The following is a 19,328-nucleotide window of genomic DNA, read 5'->3' on the forward strand; positions in this document are numbered from 1 at the left end:
TGGTCACAATTTTTACAACTTCAAAACTTCTCTGTCAGAGTCGTTCTTGCGAGTAAACAAGATAGTTAAAATAAAAACTTGTATGAACATGACTGATTAATGGATGAGGATGAAACTTGAACTTGTTTACCTTGCATATTGTAATGCCATCACCCTCCGCTCACAAATTTGTGTGCACGGTGCATTAAAAAGTAAATAACATGTTGCTGGAATACACAATTTGAAGTGCTGGCTTATAGAAACAGGAAGGGTGTGAATCATAGCATAAGGGTGCAGTGACAGGCAGTCTGCGCCGTGTGTTTACCGCTCCATGCAATCCGACCGTGGCAGGACTGAGAAGGAGAAAAATGAAGAAACTGATAAAGTTGCTCAATCAGTTGCCAGCCTGTGTTGTTTACAAAACATTTTGTCAATCAGAGTACAAGTACCTGATATGCAATGACACGGTGTTTTTGTGCACAAAGAATTAAATTAAAGCAGAAGTTCAAGTCTTTGGAGTGGGGCTCAGAAGAAAGGATATGAAACGTTAATATCTTACCTGCTTTAGATAGCTTTTTGAATGACAAAAAATTGGCCAAACTAAAGGCTAACCCTATGAAGACCGTATGAGAAAAAAAATTGCCACACATTTAGTTTTGTCTGTGATTTTATTTATTGTTTTATTTTGGTGCAGTCAATAAACACAATTTTCTCTGACAAAGCCTAAAAATCCCATCTTTATTTTTATTTTTTCAAATGCTCTCATAACATCACACTAACTTTACTACACTCTTGTGTTCCTGTTGCGAAAAATCTGCCACGTTAGAGTACACTGGATATACAAATTTTGATCCCATATTTATTCTATTGTAAAACAATATATTCCTTTCAGTTTTTTTTTTTTTTACCTCTGTACCTATTTTTTTGATTTTATATTAGCTCGCTAGATGGTGCCCTACATTTATATTTGAGAACCTCTAAAAAACAAAATCAATGACAGGTCACTTATACTTACCCTACTTACCTAGAATTTGTTGCGGACTCCCACCACTTACCACATCTGATAAAATAGTTTTAGTATGGATATAAGGAGCAAAAACTCATTTATCATTTGCACAAGTAACTGTTTAGTACCAAAAAGCAATTTCACATGCATGCAGGCTGCAGAATCGGACATTCCATGCCTGACAGTGATGACTGCTTTAGTTTTACCCAAAGCAGGATGTCGTGCTGTAGCAGCCCTTTTGTTTATCTGGGTTAGTACAAGCAAAAAAAAATGATAATTCAAAACTAGCATTTCTACCACAAGTAGAGTAAAAAATAAAAAGAAAGAAAGAAAGCTATAAAATAATAATAAAAACATGCTTGACCACCGGGAGACAAGAGAAAGTTTAAGTGAAATCAAGGCCTCATCTTGGGCAACTGGATCTGATGGGTCCAGTAAGCTGGAGGGTCTTCACAAAACTCTGGACTGGATTTTTTATTTTTTTATTTTTATGAAGGTCAAATAAATAAATAAATTGGACATATTATTTTTGGAAAATGCCCTCTTTTTCTTTTTTTTATTTTTTTTTTATTCCAAGGATTGCCGTGAAATAAATACTTTGCAGAGTAAAAAAAAAAAAAAAAAGAAATATGGAGGGGTTTTTTTTGTTTTTTTTTTAAACAAAAGACAATTAAAGACTTAAAAGTTTTTTGTTGGAAAGAAATACTGAAGAATAGTATTTTTAAGCAGTTAAATAAGGTAGTCATTTTTTTCCAATATCAACACAAAGTGTCATAAAGTTAAACTTGACTTGAAGGGGTTAATACTGACTGGGCTGATGAGCTAACGTCTGTGGGGCCACGATCAAAGTGGATTTCTGTTGTATTAAAAAAAAAAAATCTAAAAAATCCTCGGGTCTGGTTGAGATATACTATTTATGTCATAAATATAAAAGCTCTAATAATATAAACAATCAAATGAATTAAAACTATTCATCTAGGTTTTGCATGAATCAAGCTCCGTATTTCTCAAAAGACAAATATTTGAGTGTGTGAACAACACCGTGAGGTTTGACAGCACTCTCTATCAGCCAGTTTTACAGATATGGAGCTAAAATTTTCTGTGGTATTGGCTGAGTATCACATCCAATACATACTGCAAGTGTTACACATTGAATAATGGTTTTACCTATCTTTTAAATAAACATTTGGTGTCAATCCTATTATTTTTTTGTTGTTGTTTAAATGTCTCATAAATTACAGGACAGACATTAATGAAACACTCAGAAAGGAACCTTTGGGTATACCTCTACAATTCATTGCCATTTTGAGTTAACCGAATTCAAGATGGCCACTACAACTAATGAACATTAGCCAACCCTAAAAAAACAAAACAATACAGCATTTATTTTTACAGGTATTGAGCTAAAGTTTAATGTAGCTGTGAGTCATTATGAACATGCCCTCTGATAGCCAATACACCTAAGGAGATCTCAATATCACATAAGACTGTGCCTAACATTATTCACAAGGTTTGACCAAAACAGCTGCACAATTTCTCAACACAAGATGATTTAAGTGTAAAACAGCTGGCATGAAAGGTGGCATACTTTTGATTCCCTGTCGCCAAACAGGAGGCTGAAAACACCTGCTGCGCACAAATTAAATTAAATGCTTTTCTTGAACCCTTTTGGAGTAACTTCAAAAGCTTGGTCTCTCTGTAAATGTAACTCTGAATGTTAGTCATAAACATTGTTACTGTAAATAGTATGTAGTTATTGAAGTTGAAACACACAAAAATCATGGGTTTTTTTCTCATCTGAATTTTTTTTAAATTATTTATTTGTGTTTATGCATATGGCAGGATGGATTTGAAAATTACTGTACATGAGGCTGCAGTGTCGAGTCCTACCCATTATCAGATCTAATTTAGTAACAATAGCACCAAAATATTTTTCTGTACATACTTTTATGAGAATATCTCCACGCATATTTCTTCTTCTTTTTTTCTTTTCAGTTTTTCTCTCTTCAGGAGTCGCCACAGCGAGTCATCCTCCTCCATCTCACTCTGTCCTCTGCATACTCTGTCCTGACATCATCATCATAAGGCTGAATTCTTCAACATACAGGTGCTGGTCTTAAAGTTAGAATATCATGAAAAAGTTGATTTATTTCAGTAATTCCATTCAAAAAGTGAAATTTGTATGTCATATTCATTCATTACACACAGACTGATATATTTCAAATGTTAATTTCTTTTAATGTTCCATCCATCCATCCATCCATCCATCCATCCATGCATCCTCTTCCGCATATCCAGGGTCGGGTTAGCAGCCTAAGTAGGTAAGTAGTCCCTACTTGTTTGTTTGTTTGTTTGTCATTTTTATTCATTTCATATTTAAAACACAAAAACAATTTAGAAACCAAATGAGAAAAAAAAAACACGTCATAAAATGAAAGGTAGCAGAAGAAGAAAAAATCTTATCATATCTGCCCCTTGTTTAAAACAAAATCAATTCAAACAATCAATTCAAACAATAATCATCTATAAGTAATATAACAAAATAAATAACTCATCACAATTTTACGTATTTATATGTATCTTTCCAAAATTTTAATCTTAATCATTTTCTTAAATATAGACAATGACCTTACTTTTTTTACATCGTTTTCCAAACTATTCCACAGACCTATTCCCTGAATTGAAGTAGACCGCCCCTTTCAACTGGTTCTGTACTGTGGTTTAACAAAAATGTCTGTTTTTGTTAAACCACCTAAAAAAAGTAGGGAGGCCCAGACTTCCCTCTCCCCAGCCACTTGGGCCAGCTCCTCCAGGGGAATCCCAAGGTGTTCCCAGGCCAGCTGAGAAACATAGTCCCTCCAGCATGTCCTGGTTCTTCCTCTGGGTCTCCTCCCGGTGGGACGTGTCCGGAACACCTCACCAGGGAGGCATCCAGGAGGCATCCTAAACAGATGCCCAAGCCACCTCAACTGGCTCCTCATGACATGGAGAAGCATCGGCTCTACTCTGAGTCCCTCCCGGATAACCGAGCTTCTCACCCTGTCTCTAAGGGAGAGCCCAGACACCCTGCGGAGAAAACTCATTTCGGCCGCTTGTATCCAAGATCTCGTTCTTTCGGTCACAACACAAAGCTCATGAGGGTGGGAACGTAGATCGACCGGTAAATTGAGAGCTTCGCTTTTTGACTCAGCTCTCTCTTCACCATGACAGACTGATACAGCGCCCACTTCACTGCAGATGCTGCACCTATCCGCCTATCAATCTCACGCTCAATTTTTCCCTCATTCGTGAACAAGACCCTGAGATAATTAAACTCCTCCACTTGGGGCAGGACCTCCTCCCCGACCTGGAGAGGGCACTCTACCCTTTTCTGGCTCAAGACCATGGCCTGGGATTTGGAGGAACTGATCCTCATCCCGGCCGCGTCGCACTCGGCTGCGAACCGCTCCAGCAAAAGCTGTAGATCACGACCTGATGAAGCCTATAGGACTACATCATCTGCAAAAAACAGAGAAGCAATCCGAAGGTCACAAAAACAGATCCCCTCAACACCTTAGCTGCGCCTAGAAATTCTGTCCATAAAATTTATGAACAGAATCGGTGACAAAGGGAAACCTTGGCGGAGTCCAACTCTCACTGGGAATGAGCCCAACTTACTGCCGGCAATGCGGACCAAGCTCTGACACCAGTCATACAGGGACCTAACAGCCCATATCAAAGGGCCTGGTATCCCATACTCCCAGAGTACCCCCCACAGGGCTCCCCACAGGGCTCCCCACAGGGCTCCCCAAGGGACGTGGTCAAATGCCTTCTCCAAGTCCACAAAGCACACGTAGACTGGTTGGGCAAACTCCCACGCACCCTCCAGGACTCTGCTGAGGGTGTAGAGCTGGTCCAGTGTTCCACGACCAGGACGAAAACCGCACTGCTCCTCCTGAATCCGAGGTTCGACTATCCGACAGACCCTCCTCTCCAGAACCCCCGAATAGACATTACCATGGAGGCTTAAGAGTGTGATCCCCCTGTAGTTGGAACACACTCTACGGTCCCCCTTTTTGAATATGGGGAACACCACCCCAGTCTGCCAATCCATGGGAACTGCCCCCGATTTCCTCGCAATATTGCAGAGTCGTGTAAGCCAACACAATCCCACAACATCCAGGGCCTTAAGGAACTCCGGGCGAATCTCATCCACCCCTGGGGCCCTGCCACTGTGGAGCTTTTTAACCACCTCGGTGACCTCAGTCCCAGAGATTGGAGAGCCCGACCCAAAGTCCCCAGGCTCTGCTTCCTCAGTGGAAGACGTGCCAGTGGGATTGAGGAGGTCTTTGAATTACTCTGCCAACCGACCCATGACATCCCAGGTTGAGGTCAGCAGCACACCACCTCCACTATAAATAGTGTTGGTGGCATACTGCTTTCCCCCTCTGAGATGCCGGATGGTGGACCAGAATTGCCTCAAAGCCGTACGGAAGTCATTCTCCATGGCCTCTCCGAACTCCTCCAATGCCTGAGTTTTTGCCTCAGTGATCACATGAGCTGCATGTCGCTTGGACTGCCGATACCCATAAGCTGCTTCTGGGGTCCCACAGGCCAAAAAGACCTGATAGGACTCCTTCTTCAGCCTGACAGCATCCCTCACCAACAGTGTCCACCACCGGGTTTGAGGGTTACCGCCGCGACATGCACCTACAACCTTGCAGCCACCGCTCTGATAAGCCGTCTCGACAATAGAGGCACGAAACATGGCCCACTCGGACTTAATGTCCCCTGCTCCCCCAGAACGTGTTCAAAGCTCTCCCGGAGGTGGAAGTTAAAGCTCCATCTCATGGGAGACTCTGCTAGATGTTCCCAACAGACCCTCACAATACGTTTGGGTCTGCCAGGTCTGACTGGCATCCGCCCCCATCATTGGAGCCAACTCACCACCAGGTAGTGGTCAGTGGACAGCTCCGCCCCTCTCTTCACCCGAGTGTCCAAGACATGGAGCCGCAGATCAGATGAGATGACAACAAAGTCGATCATCGAACTGCGGCCTAGGGTGTCCTGGTGCCAAGAGCACATATGGACACCCTTATGCCTGAACATGGTGTTTGTTATAGACAATCCATGACGAGCATAGAAGTCCAATAACAGAACACCATTCGGGTTCAGATCAGGGGGGGCATTCCTTCCAACCACACCTCTCCAGGTGTCACTGTCATTGCCCACATGAGAGTTGAAGTCCCCCAGTAGAACAAGGGAGTCCCCACGAGGTGCACTCTCCAGTACTCCCTCCAAGGACTCCAAAAAGGGTGGGTAATCTGGGCTGATGTTTGGCACATAATCACAAACAAAAGTCAGAACCCATCCCCCACACACGTAGGCGGAGGGAGGCTACCCTCTCATTCACTGGGGTAAACCCCAACACACAGGCACCAAGATGGGGGGCAACAAGTATACCCACTCCTGCTCTGCACCTCTCACCAGGGGCAACTCCAGAGTGGAAGAGTGTCCAACCCCTCACAAGGAAACTGGTTCCAGAGCCAGAGCCATGCGTTGAGGTGAGTCCGACTATTTCTAGCTAGAATCTCTCAACCTCACAGACCAGCTCAGGCTCCTTCCCCACCAGACAGGTGACATTCCACGTCCCAATAGCCAGCTTCTCTAGCCAAGGATCAGACCGCAAGGGTCCCCTCCCTTGGCCACCACCCATCCCACATTTCACCCGACCCCTTTGGCCCTTCCCACAGGTGGTGAGCCCATGGGAAGGGAGACCCATGTTGCCTCTTCGGGCTGTGCCTGGCCGGGCTCCATGGTTAAAAGCCTGGCCACCAGGTGCTCGCCAGCGTGCCCCACCTCCAGACCCAGCTCCAGAGTGGGGCCCCGGTGACCCATGTCTGGGCAAGGGAACATTATTTCCATAGTTTGTATTCATCATAAGGGGTCTTTGGGCTGCACTTTGTCTGGTCCCTCACCTAGAACCTATCTGCCTTGGGTGACCCTACTAGGGGCATGAAGCCTATGACAGCCTAGGATCCTTGGGGCACTCAAACCCCTCCACCACGGTAAGGTGGCAGCCCAGGGAGGGGTCTTTTAATGTTGATCATTATAATTTACAACTAAAGAAAACCCTAAATTCAGGATTTAGTATCTCAGAAAATTAGAATATTACTTAAGACCAATAAAAAAAGGATTTTTAGAAATGTTGGCCAACTGAAAAGTATGAACATGAAAAGTATGAACATGTACTATCATATCGATGGAGTGTACCCAGAAAGAATGGACTGAAGGACAACAGACTCAGGATCATGTAATAAAAAGTGATTTATTTTTATGACCACTCCGGGTGTCCTAGATAGCAGCTCTCTGCTCCACACAGAGGGCTGTGGTAGCTTGGTAGTCTGTGGTTGCGTCAGGAAGGGCATCCGGCATAAAAACAACTGCCAAGTCTTTGTGCGACTTAGTTTGCTGTGGCAACTCCTAACGCAGGGAGCAGCCGAAAGAAGAAAAAAAATAATAATAACAGTCTTATATACAGGAGCTGAAACGGGAAACCCCTGGAAGGGAAAGGGGAGACAATTAGAGTCTAGGAGGATGGATGATATGATGGACAGAAGAAATAATATTCCTCTTACTGTGAATGACAGGTGGAGTGACACAGAGTGGAGATATAATATATCCAAATTCCAGCAAGAGGTCGAATCACGGGTGGAGCTTGGAGGCCGAGGTAGGAGGGGTAGCAGCTTGGTTAGAGTCCATGAGGAAAAACTTAATCTCAGGTAGGTACAGACCAATCTCACAGGTACCATACCATACCATTTTATTTATAGAGCACTTAAAACAGCTACAATGCCAACCAAAGTGCTGTACAGTAGGCATGAAGAGTCCAGGACTGGAGGCGCAGGGAAAACCTAGGTATATCAGAAGTGGAGGAGACACACAGGTAAGTATTTCAAAACACATAAACACTAAAAGGCCAGGAACACAAGTACCCTCAGTAATATATGCTCCGGCACTGGATGAAGCAAGTCTGCAGACTCTTATAGTCCTGGAGGTAATTAGAGAGATGGCCAGCAGCTGAGCGTGATTAACTCTGCTGCAGGAGCTCAAGAGTCTGTGGAGAGAACACACTGGAACCCCTAAATGTACACCACTCAATACTTAGTTGGGGATCATTTTGCCTGGATTACTGCAGCAATGCAGTGTGGCATGGAGTCTGTCAGTTTATGGCACTGCTCAGGTGTTATGAGAGGCCAAGTTGGTCTGATAGTGGCCTTCAGCTCTTCTGAATTGTTGGATCTGTTGTATCACATCTTCCTCTTCACTATAACCTATAGATTTTCTATGGGGTTAAGGTCAGGCGAGTTTGCTGGCCTATTAAAAACAGGGATACCAAGGTCATTAAACCAGGTACTGGTAACTTTGGCACTGTGTGCAGGTGTCAAGTCCTGTTGGAAAATTAAATCAGCATCAGCATAAAGTTGATCAGCAACAGGAAGCATGAAGTGCTCTAAAACTTCCTGGTAGATGGTTGCGTTGACTTTGGACCTCAGAGCGTGGTGGTTCTTGAAGCACTGACTCCAGCTGCAGTCCACTCTTTGTGAATCTCCCCCACATTTTGGAATGGGTTTTGTTTCACAATCCTCTCCAGGGTGTGGTTATCCCTATTGCTTGTACACCTTTTTTCTACCACATCTTTTCCTTTCCTTCACCTGTCTTTTAATGTGCTTGGACACAGAGCTCTGTGAACAGCCAGCTTCTTTAGCAATGACCTTTTGGGTCTTGCCCTCCTTGTGCAAGGTGTCAATGGTTGTCTTTTGGACAACTGTTAAGTCAGCAGTCTTCCCCATGATTGTGTAGCCTACAGAACTAGACTGAGACTATTTAAAGGCCTTTGCAAGTGTTTGGAGTTAATTAGCTGATTAGAGTGTGGCACCAGGTGTCTTCAGTATTGAACCTTTTCTCAATATTCTCATTTTCTGAGATTCTGAATTTGGTGTTTTCATTAGTTGTCAGTTATAATCATCAACATTAAAATAAATAAACATTTGAAATATACTGTATCAGTCTGACTGTAATGAATGAATGTAATATACAAGTTTCACTTTTTTAATGGAACTACTGAAATAAATCAACTTTTTCATGATATTCTAATGTTATGACTAGCATCTGTACAGTTATCAGTGAGGGCTCTAATGAAAGGTAAGAATTCTACATTCAGATATACTATCAGCATGAATAAATTATACAGTAAATTATGAATAAACAGTAAGGAAACACAGCAAGAAGTACGTAAATACACGTCCCATACGAAGCTGAAAACACAACAAAAAGCATAATTTCTTTACTTTTTCCAAAATTATTTACATCTAAACAATATAAAAACAAACAGCAACAGTTAAAAAATAGGTTTTCACTTATTTTTAAGTAGAATATGTTCTGCTATATGACCCACTTCATAATCCTTCCTGTCCAAGGTGCTCCACTATTAGTTTTTTTTTATCCATTTCCTCGTCAGAAAGACCACTCTTCCTTCTCTTACACCACTCATCCACCTCGTAAAAGCTACATTTTCTCTTTACAGTACGCTTTGCCATCTTTATTTAAAAACAAACCACAAAACAAAATATTTTTTTTTGCTAATAAAAAGGGGGCATGTGCACCGGCTCAGACTAAAAAATAATTCCAGATTTCATTTCCCACTTCCATTTTAGATTTTGTCCACGAACATTGCATATCTATGTGACAGGAACTTGATTGGCTGTAAGTGTGTAGCATCAGAACATCCATTAAAGCTAACTGGTCAGTTCTATTTACAAAAGAGTGTGGGTGTCCTTGGTCAGAACACATGATGATTGGTCAATATTATTGGGTCTTGAGAGACTATAGATCTTTCCAGTTGTTCAAATGAGGTGTCAATCAAAAGAGGAAGATCTACACCAACGTTTAGGCACCCTCGTATTTAAATTAGAAATACCTGGTAAAGCATAGCAGCTGTTAAAATCAGAAAGACGTCACGCCAGCCCGAACACAGCCTTTGCATAACAAAATTAATTAAATAAAAATCTAGTTTGAATCTCTTGTTTTTTCCGCTATTATTACGTCTTTATGTTCCACTTTATACATGATCAGGCCTGTATTTCCTGTGATTCTGTCAAGTAATATGATGTGAGTAAGGATGGAAAATCAACTTTGTACAAATACTGTATGGTTGTGATGGTCATAGATCGATGAATGGATGCAGGCGTTTAGTGACCACACAGTTACTGTTTCAATACTGTACATGATGTCACTCACCACAAGTACCAACCAACTGTCACATGCCAGCAACAAGATCAAATCAATGTTTTAGGACTTTGGAAAACCATGATAGGATTTTTTACTCTATAAAAGTGGTAAATAACTAAAAGAGCAACATGAATTCTTACCATAATGACCAAATAATGCTTTCTCATCATTCTGATGTGAATTTTTTACAGGGCTAAAATCACTTCATTTCACAGAAACAACCAAAATGTCACAGGTATGTCACAGGTCACATACATATTACCCTCCCGGCTGCAGTGATTTGAATAGTTCTGACAGGTAAAAATCTGGGAAATATCTATTATTTCAAAGGAAGTGCCAAAGCCTTCTCCAAACATGTTTTAGCTACTCATTCATTCCCACAGTCAAAGGTAAGAGTGCTCATAATAATTCTTGAACTGCATTTGGCATTTTCTGGTCAGAAATCCACTGAGGAAAAAGAGCGAGATTATTTTTCACACATCCTCTTATCTGAACTTCTGTGTGAGAGAGCATGGCTGCCTTTCCAAGATATCACATCAGTTCCATAACGCCAAATGACAGGACAAACCAATAAAACACCTCTACAACCAAGATGGGAGACCAATCATGGACTTTAATTTTGTATAAAATAGGGGCGAAATGGTGCTAATGGTATTTTTACAAGAACATATGCATTGATTGAAGAGTAAAGAGAGGTCAAGACCAATGGAGATTGCAAATATTTTTAAACAACTTCAATTGTATATTTTTATAGCATCTTTCGTCTTGATATAAATCACCACTAATAGTTTTTCATTATGATTAGTTACTTAGAATTATATGGTGTTAGAATTTTCAGACATAGAGGATCAGACTTCTTCAGTTCTGATGTTTTATTAAGCTCTCGCAGCGAGGAGATGTTAACAACAGTGCGCAGGCTGATCACAGAGTTGTCTAACAATCTTCAACAGCTCAGATTTATATGTTCAAAGATCACAAGGCAGGTTTCACAGTCTTTTCAGACAGAGGTGAGAAGATAAGCACCTGGCAATCATTCTTAATGTTTCTGGTTGGAGATGCTACTGAAAAGGAAAGTTTTAACTGATTCACACACCATGTCCACCACATAGCAGCCACAAGGTCATCCTGCATCTGCTCATTATGATTCAACACAGCATAGTTATACAATACACACAGAATGGACATAAAGACTAATTTTCTTTACATATGGTAATTTGTACACTTAATTAGCTACATCAGCCAGCTGTAGCGCTTCCAAATATTTTGCCAAAAGCGTTCAGACAGAAAGTTTAAAAAATTATCTGTAAACTCTATTTTATGGGTTTTGTATTTAAGTAGAATATAGCCATACAGAACACGAAGACTCTGAAATTTGGTAAAAACTGTGTATGCCTTGCAATAGGAGTTTAGACAAAACCAAAAATCTCTTTAAATATTTTCAGAAAGCTAAATGGTTGTCAGAAATTGTATTTAAAAATGACAAATGAAAAATATGCCAGTTACTCCTAGAGTTCAATAAAACATTACAAATTGTGGCATCAAGAAAACAGCGTGTGATTTGAAGATCATCTGCATTCGTACCAAACCATCACAGTAAATATGCTTGGCTTGGGCACAGAGAAGTACACAGTAAATAAATTAAGCACAGGAGTTCACCATTCCTATCTAGAAACAGGCACACATTATACTTGACTGAATTTTGCCATCTGCCACAACAGGAAATAAAAAAGCAGAGGAAAATATTACTTAAACACTACATCAAACATCAAACTTCATGATTGGCTGATTCAGAATAACACACAAAAAGCTTAAATAGCCTTTTTGATTTTAAATCAGTTGTGTGGAAAAAGCTCTGCAGTTACAAAGTAATGAAACAGCAGAGGAAAACGTGATGACAACTAATTATATCATATGATCTGCAATTTGCTTATTTATTTGATATGACATGTCATTTTTCCCTAACAGTAGAACAGAGCTGTCATTTCTAACCCGGGTCAAAATAATGTGCTGGATGGGCAAGCCTGGTCAGTGTCAGAGTTTTGATTGTGTCAGCAGATGCGGTGGCTGATGATCCAATTTGGCTCATCACCAGCCATTTGACCACACACTGACCGGCCAGTTGAAAGAGGTACAAAGAAGTCCAGATGGCTAACTGCCAGCAACCCACCTGAAGTTCACCAGCCACCGCGTCAGTGGACGCACGCTGCTGAGCCCCGCTGGTTGAAATGGTATAAAAAAGTCCACCTGCGGTTTAACTGTACCCAACTGCTGCGTCGGAAGATGCGTGCGGCTGACAATAACTATAATAACTACAATATTATAATAACTATAATAATCCATTGACTCTTGTTAATAAATCAGAAATCTTATATCTTCCTATTTTTGAAATACATTTTTAAATCATGTCAAACTGATTTGCTTACAAAAGGGGAAAGGCTTACTTAAAAAAAATGTCTTTTTTTTCAGGTTTGGGTCTGTAAACACAGTTAATTGGTCGGTTTTGGGTCGGGCTCAGAAAAAGTTATACGAGTTCAGGCCGGGCCGGGTCGGATTTTTTAGGCCCGAATGCAACTCTCATGCAGAAATACTCAGAGTGAGTGTTTCACATTGTATTCTTGTTGTACAGTATTATTATGTTCACATTTGTGTTACTTTATATTTTGTATTCACTCTAGGTAAAAACAGCTCAAGCACATCCATTATTTTATTTTATTTGTTTTCTTTTTAATATATTTTCTTGACATAGAAGAGAGAGAAAGATATGGTCTAGAGTTAATCCAACTTTCTGTTAAACACTTGGCTTGTAGGAGTCTGTTTATATTTATATTGGATGAAAAAGACGGTCAGCCTACATGTGTTTTTTACATTTTTTATCCTTCTTGAATCTCTGCCTTATCGTGTTGGAGGACTTTGTGTGCCTGAATGATCCTAGGAGCTATGCTGTCAGGGGTAATTATAATTACCCCTGGTAGGGTCTTCAAGGTAGATTGGTTCTAGGTGACAGGCCAGACAAAAAGCGATTCTGAAGACCTATGGAAAAATGGGAAAAACAAACAAACAAACAAAAAAACAAAACAAAGAGCTCAGTGTCCTTTGCCCAAATGGGGGTTACCAGGGTCCCACCCTAAGCTAGGACTGGGGGAGAGGCTTGTCGGTGAATATCTGAATAATGGGTTCCTACACATGGGGCCCAGTCGGGCACAGCCCGGACAAGCAAAATGGTTTGCCTTCCTGTGGGCCCACAACCTGCAGGAGGGGCCATATGAGTTGAGTGCATGACTCCGTGGGCAGTGGCCGAAGGTGGGGGCCTTGGCGCTCTGACCCAGACTTACCAATGCTGGCTCTTGATGACATGATCTGTCCTTGTGTCTGTTTTCTTTCTATTTATGTTTTGCTTCCTTTTCTGCTTATTGTGTTTTTTTAATTCTGCTCCTTATTGTGTCATTCTGTTCCTGTTGTTTTTGACTCTGTGATCTCTGTCATTTCCCCACTCACTCTTCAGCCTGACTCTCAGTCACTAACCATTCACACCAGTTTCTAATCAGCTACCATTCCATGTGCACTCATTAGTCACCCTACCTCTGCCTTATTGAAACCTCTCTTCTTCACCAATATACGTCCGCTCATTGTTCTGTGATCAGAGACATCTTGGTCCTCCTCTGTCTTGCCTGATTTAGTTCTTGTCTGATGATCTGTTCCATCCTGATTCTGTCTTGCCTAATAACCTGTCTGCCCTGTTACTGTTTGCACCGTGAGTGTAAGTTTTTTGCTGCCTCATCAGCCTTTTTGTTTTGTGGTTTAATTTTTTTTTTTACCTCCTGCTTCATTTGCCTGCCTATATACGGGTCTAAAATCTGAGGATCACAATAGAATGAGTGGACCTGACCCAGACCCAGCAGGAGGTTTGTCCCTTGCAGAGCTCCACCCGGATAATTATAAGTGCTATGTGTTGTCATCATTGTATGTTCCCATACAGTGGTGAAATTAGTTCTCTCCCAGGTGAAGCAGTGGGCAGATATGTAAGTGCCCGGGGAGCAATTAGGGATTAGATGTCTTGCTTAGTGATACCACAACATGTAGGAAAGGCTGGGGATCAAACCTGGGACGTTTGGGTCCCGAGTCAGCTGCCATACCTCTACCCCATCTCATCACCCAAGATGGAGTATGCAAAGCTTCATAAGATAATAAAGAATTATGCCAACATCATGGCTACACCCTTTCATTCGTGGGTAAGACTGGTGGTGATTCAAGATCTGGTGAATAGGTTTATCCGTTATCCTGGACTGGCCAATGAACCGGGGATGTATGAACTTTTTGACAAGGCTTGGACAGAGAAATTTGTCTTGCACTCTCTTCTCCAGCCACCTGCTTCTCCACTCCCCGGTTATCCCAGTCACCTCCCCGAGTCTGTAAGTATGGTCCCACCTACAGACTCACCACCATTTTGCTAAATGGGTGTTGAAGAGGACACCTCACCACCACATTGCTCAGTGGGTATCCAGGACAATAACCCATCTGCCTGCCCTCCTCCAAGCTGTTGCAGAAAAAGAGGTTGACGACGGACTCAAGCCAGGTCCACCAAACCTCAAGCACTCTCTCTGCCTGAGTTGGTCCATCTTTAGAGGTCCTCACGTCCCCAGAGGTTCTCAAGTCTTCTGAGATTCCCACGTCTTCTGGGATTCTCAAGTCTCTAGGGATCCTCATGGCTATGCCCCATCTGCAGATCCTGAAGTGGCTATGCCCCCTGCTAGGGTTGTTATAGATAAACCGATACGACCGGATATCCGGTTTGACAAGCTAGCGATATGGTTGTGTCGGTAGCAGCCGTATAAATCGACAGCAACCAGCCACAAATGCTGAGATGAACCGGTTGAAGAGACATGAACCGGGTATCGCGAGACTAGCTCGGTTGACAGTGCGTTTATAAAACAACGCGAGAGTCGGAAATGCCCGCGAAGCTATTCTCACGCATGCTCCGTAGCTCACCAAGACAACGAGAATGGATGTAAATAGTAGCAGCGTTAGCGGGTCACCGAGAAAGATTTTCAATACAGCAGCCAGACAAAAGTCTAAAGTGTGGAACGTTTTCGGGTTTTACAAGAAGGACGGAAAACTCGACAAAAACCACGCTATTTGTAAGCTATGCAGAGCACCTCTGAAGTACACTGGTAGCACAACAAACCTTGATCAACATGCAACGAGAAAACACAGAGAGGAGTATGGCGAACTTCTCAAGCCCCATAACAACGAGCAGGAGCAGGCAGCTGCCACACAGAGAGCGACGGGTAACGTTATCACTAAATTTTACGGGCAACTCGGCGACAGTTCATCACGAGCTAAGGATATAACGGCATCAATAACCCGTTTCATAGCTAAGGGCTTATGGCCGTACAATATAGTGGAGGGGGAAGGATTTCAGGATTTGATTCATACGTTAGAGCCCAGATATAAGATTCCGTCCCGGCAGCATATCACAAACACATGCATGCCAGCGTTGTATGCCCAAGTGAAGAGCCAAGTTGAAAAAGAATTGGCACATGCAGAGCGAGTTGCTATTACAACCGATGCCTGGACGCCATGCTCCACTGAGTCTTATGTGACCATCACTGTCCACTACATCTCTCCAGACTGGAAGTTAAATGTGCATGTGTTGCAAACCAGGGCATTCAAAGGATCCCACACTGGGAAAAACATTGGTGCTCTGCTAAAACAGGCATGTGTTGACTGGAACCTTCTTGATAAAGATCCAGCCCTGGTGACAGACAATGCCACAAACATGGTATTAGCTGGAGTGGAAGCAGAGATGACCCCTCACCTCATGTGCTTTGCACACACTATTAATCTCGCCACACAGAAAGCCTTTAAAGTTGACACAGTAGCAAGGTTGCTGGGGAGAGTGAGGAAAGCCGTTGCCTTTTTTCATCGTAGTGTGAGGGCAGCAGAAATCCTTCAAGAGAAACAGAAACAACTAGCCTTGCCTTCCCACAAACTCATCCAAGATGTATCCACGCGGTGGAATAGCTCCCATGACATGCTTGAACGCTTTTTTGAGCAACATCCTGCGATTTCTGCAGCACTCATGTCCAGGGACCTCAGAAAAGGAGAAGAGGTGAATACTCTCAAGGACAAAGACTTCTGCGACATTGAAGACATTGTCAAACTGATGGCGCCGGTCAAACTTGTGACTACCAGCATGTCTGAAGACAAGCGACCCACACTCTCAATGATTCTTCCTGTAAAAGCAAAGCTTAAAAAGAACTTTGAACCATCAGATGAAGACTCAGTGTTAATCAGAGAGATGAAGCAGGCGTTCAAGAATGACTTGGAGAAACGCTACACAGGCCTTGAACATCTCTTCCACACTGCAGCAGCTCTGGACCCCCGTTTTAAGTCCCTGCCCTTCCTCAGTAACCATGATGCAGAGAGGACATTCACAAGCATATCAGCAGAAGCAGCATCCCTGCATCACAAGGTAAATCCCCCAACACACTGACAAAATACATATTACAGTACATTCAGTTACAGTCTGGTGTGTTTTGTTGCTGTCATTAGATATATTCTGACTACTGTTTATTTGATTCTTTACACTGCATTTAACCATACTGTACACTAAATGTTATTTCATGTTTTATTTCTAGGTAACGGGGGGTTCAGTTCAGAGAGGTCCAGTGCAGACTGATCCATGTCAGAGTGAACCTGCAAATGGAGATCCGGACGTCTGCATTGATGTACCCCAGACCCAAGATGAGCATAAAGGTTTGTGTGTTTTATAACTTGTGATCAAGAACGAGAAGACTTTGTCTTAAACTTGTGCTGCAGTCATAGTATCAGTATAAAACACATTCACTATAATAAGAGGATCTGCATGCAAAGAAAGAGTTAAATAATAATGATGATGATAATGATACATATTTTACATATGTACACGAGTCCTTACATAAATAAATTCTGAACATCAAATGAAGATTTATACATAAAATGGTAGTCAATTAAAAAACTTCATGGCAAACATAGCCAGTAATATATGGTACTTGTTTTCTATTTCAGATGATAAACCTCCTTGTAAAAAGAAGAAAATGTCAGCCCTGGACCAGCTGTTGGGAGAAGACTTTCAAGTAAGGACGGCATCTAGATCTGTGAGGGACCAGGCCAATGAAGAAGTCAAGAGGTACAGAGAGCGTGATCCTTTGCCCCTGAAAAAAAACCCACTACAGTGGTGGAAAGAGCAACAGGACTTGCCACTGCTGTCATTTATGGCTAAAATGTATCTGTGCATACCGGCCACCAGTGTGGCATCTGAGAGAGTTTTCAGCACTGCAGGAGATATTGTTTCCACAAAACGCAGTCTACTCAAACATGAGCATGTGGATCAGCTGATTTTCCTTAAGAAAAATCTGCCGCAAAAAAAAGATGAGGACAGTGATTATGACGAATAAAAATATAGGTAAACATACAAACATAAGGAAGTGAACTACTTCACTGTGTTTGAGTTCAGATTGAACCTGACGTGAATGTAGAAATGCAGGACATTACTTTTGTTCAGACTACCTCACCAGGTCAGAAAGCTGCAGTTTGATTTCTTTTATACATGTAATCGGCACTTTGACTGTTGATATGTGCTGCTGATTATCCATGCTGCTGATCTGATCTCATGCTGCTGTTTAAATGACATGATGTTATATTAATCTGTGCCCACCTGCTCACACAAACTCATGTTCGTGCTGCTGTTGTTAGGCGTACTGTTCTTGCATTATGTTTTTGTATTATTAAGTTCAAGTTCAAGTTGTGTTTATTTGTCATATGCAAGGTTAACACAATGAAATGTTCAGGATGAGAAGAACCGATTTGACTTGCTAAAAAACAAAAAACAAGCAAACAAGAAATACTAAAGCATGCAATAAGGGTACAAAATAAACTACCAAAAAGTGAAAAAGTAATTATAATATTTACAAAGTTTCTGAAGAGAAAAATGGTAAACAACATTGTAGAATTTTTACAGTGAAGCAGAATGAATTTGTGTGAATAAGTATTTCAAGGTAGTAATGTAATATAAGCTAAAATGCACATGATATATATTGCACATAACTACCAAACTACGCAGGGTATGTGACAGGTTATTGCACAGTTGCTTTGTGCTTACTGTAGCTTATTCCTATTTTTTTTTTATTTTTTATTACATGCTGCTGTAATCATTTGTGCATTTTATAATTTTTCTTTATTTTCTCATTGTATACTGATCCCATCAAACAAAGAAATATTCTTTTAGCTGGTCTTTTTAGGTCCATGTCTAAAAATAAACACATTTGACATGTGATTCTGTTGTTTGGCTTTTTACTTTATTTTTGCCAGTGCCTTACTGCACGCTTTTAGATATGATATATGTAAACTTTTACAAATTTAAAAATAATGTAAGAATGTCACATTTATAGAAATGGCCCTTTTTGTTCATAATTAATATTTGTCTACATTCAACAAATGTTAAACTGTAGAATTATATAAAGTTGAATCGAATCGAACCGAATCGCTCTTCCACTGTATCGAATCGAATCAAATCGTTCTGTTTTTAAAATAAATCGTTTTTGAATCGAATCGTAACCTTTGTATCTAGATGCGAATCGAATCGTCTATCACACAGAGATGTACAACCCTACCCCCTGCAGACCCTGAAGTGGCTATGCCCCCTACAGACCCTGAAGTGACTACACCCCCCGCAGACCCTGAAGTGGCCATGGTAGGTGCTCTGCGAGTATGGGATTGAAGGCCAGTTGCTTCAGGCTGTTTTGTCCCTTTACAAGTGTTGTGAGTGTTTGATTTGCATTGTCGGCAGTAAACAGGACCCCTTCAGTGTGAGAATTGGACTCCACCAGGGCTGCCCATTGTCACTGAATCTGTTGAAATATATCAGTCTGTGTGTGATGAATGAATATAATTTACAAGTTTCACTTTTTGAATGGAATTACTGAAAAAAAAAAATCAACTTTTTCATCATATTCTAATTTTATGACCAGCACCTGTATGTCTTTTATTCTGGCTTTTTGTTTTTGTCATTCTTATAAAGAAGTTGAAGAGAGTT

General features: G+C 41.4%; 1 protein-coding gene across 1 annotated transcript; it reads left to right on the forward strand.

Annotated features, from left to right (window-relative positions):
* The first annotated feature begins 15,837 nt into the window (after positions 1-15,837).
* LOC119423017 (E3 SUMO-protein ligase ZBED1-like) lies at positions 15,838-17,147 on the forward strand. The gene is made up of 2 exons (XM_037690429.1): positions 15,838-16,727; positions 16,894-17,147. The coding sequence occupies exons 1-2, from the start codon at positions 16,032-16,034 to the stop codon at positions 17,026-17,028; spliced, it is 831 nt and encodes a 276-aa protein (XP_037546357.1). The 5' UTR covers positions 15,838-16,031; the 3' UTR covers positions 17,029-17,147.
* Positions 17,148-19,328: the final 2,181 nt, after the last annotated feature.

The sequence above is a fragment of the Nematolebias whitei genome, chromosome 16, assembly GCF_014905685.2.
Source record: "Nematolebias whitei isolate Nwh7 chromosome 16, NemWhi1, whole genome shotgun sequence".
NCBI lineage: Eukaryota > Metazoa > Chordata > Actinopteri > Cyprinodontiformes > Rivulidae > Nematolebias > Nematolebias whitei.

Coding starts and splice junctions, on each gene's coding strand:
- LOC119423017 (XM_037690429.1), top strand. CDS start 16,032: ATGGTATTAGCTGGAGTGGAAGCAGAGATGACCCCTCACCTCATGTGC. Junction 16,728..16,893: donor CAGCATCCCTGCATCACAAG/GTAAATCCCCCA, acceptor TTTTATTTCTAG/GTAACGGGGGGTTCAGTTCA.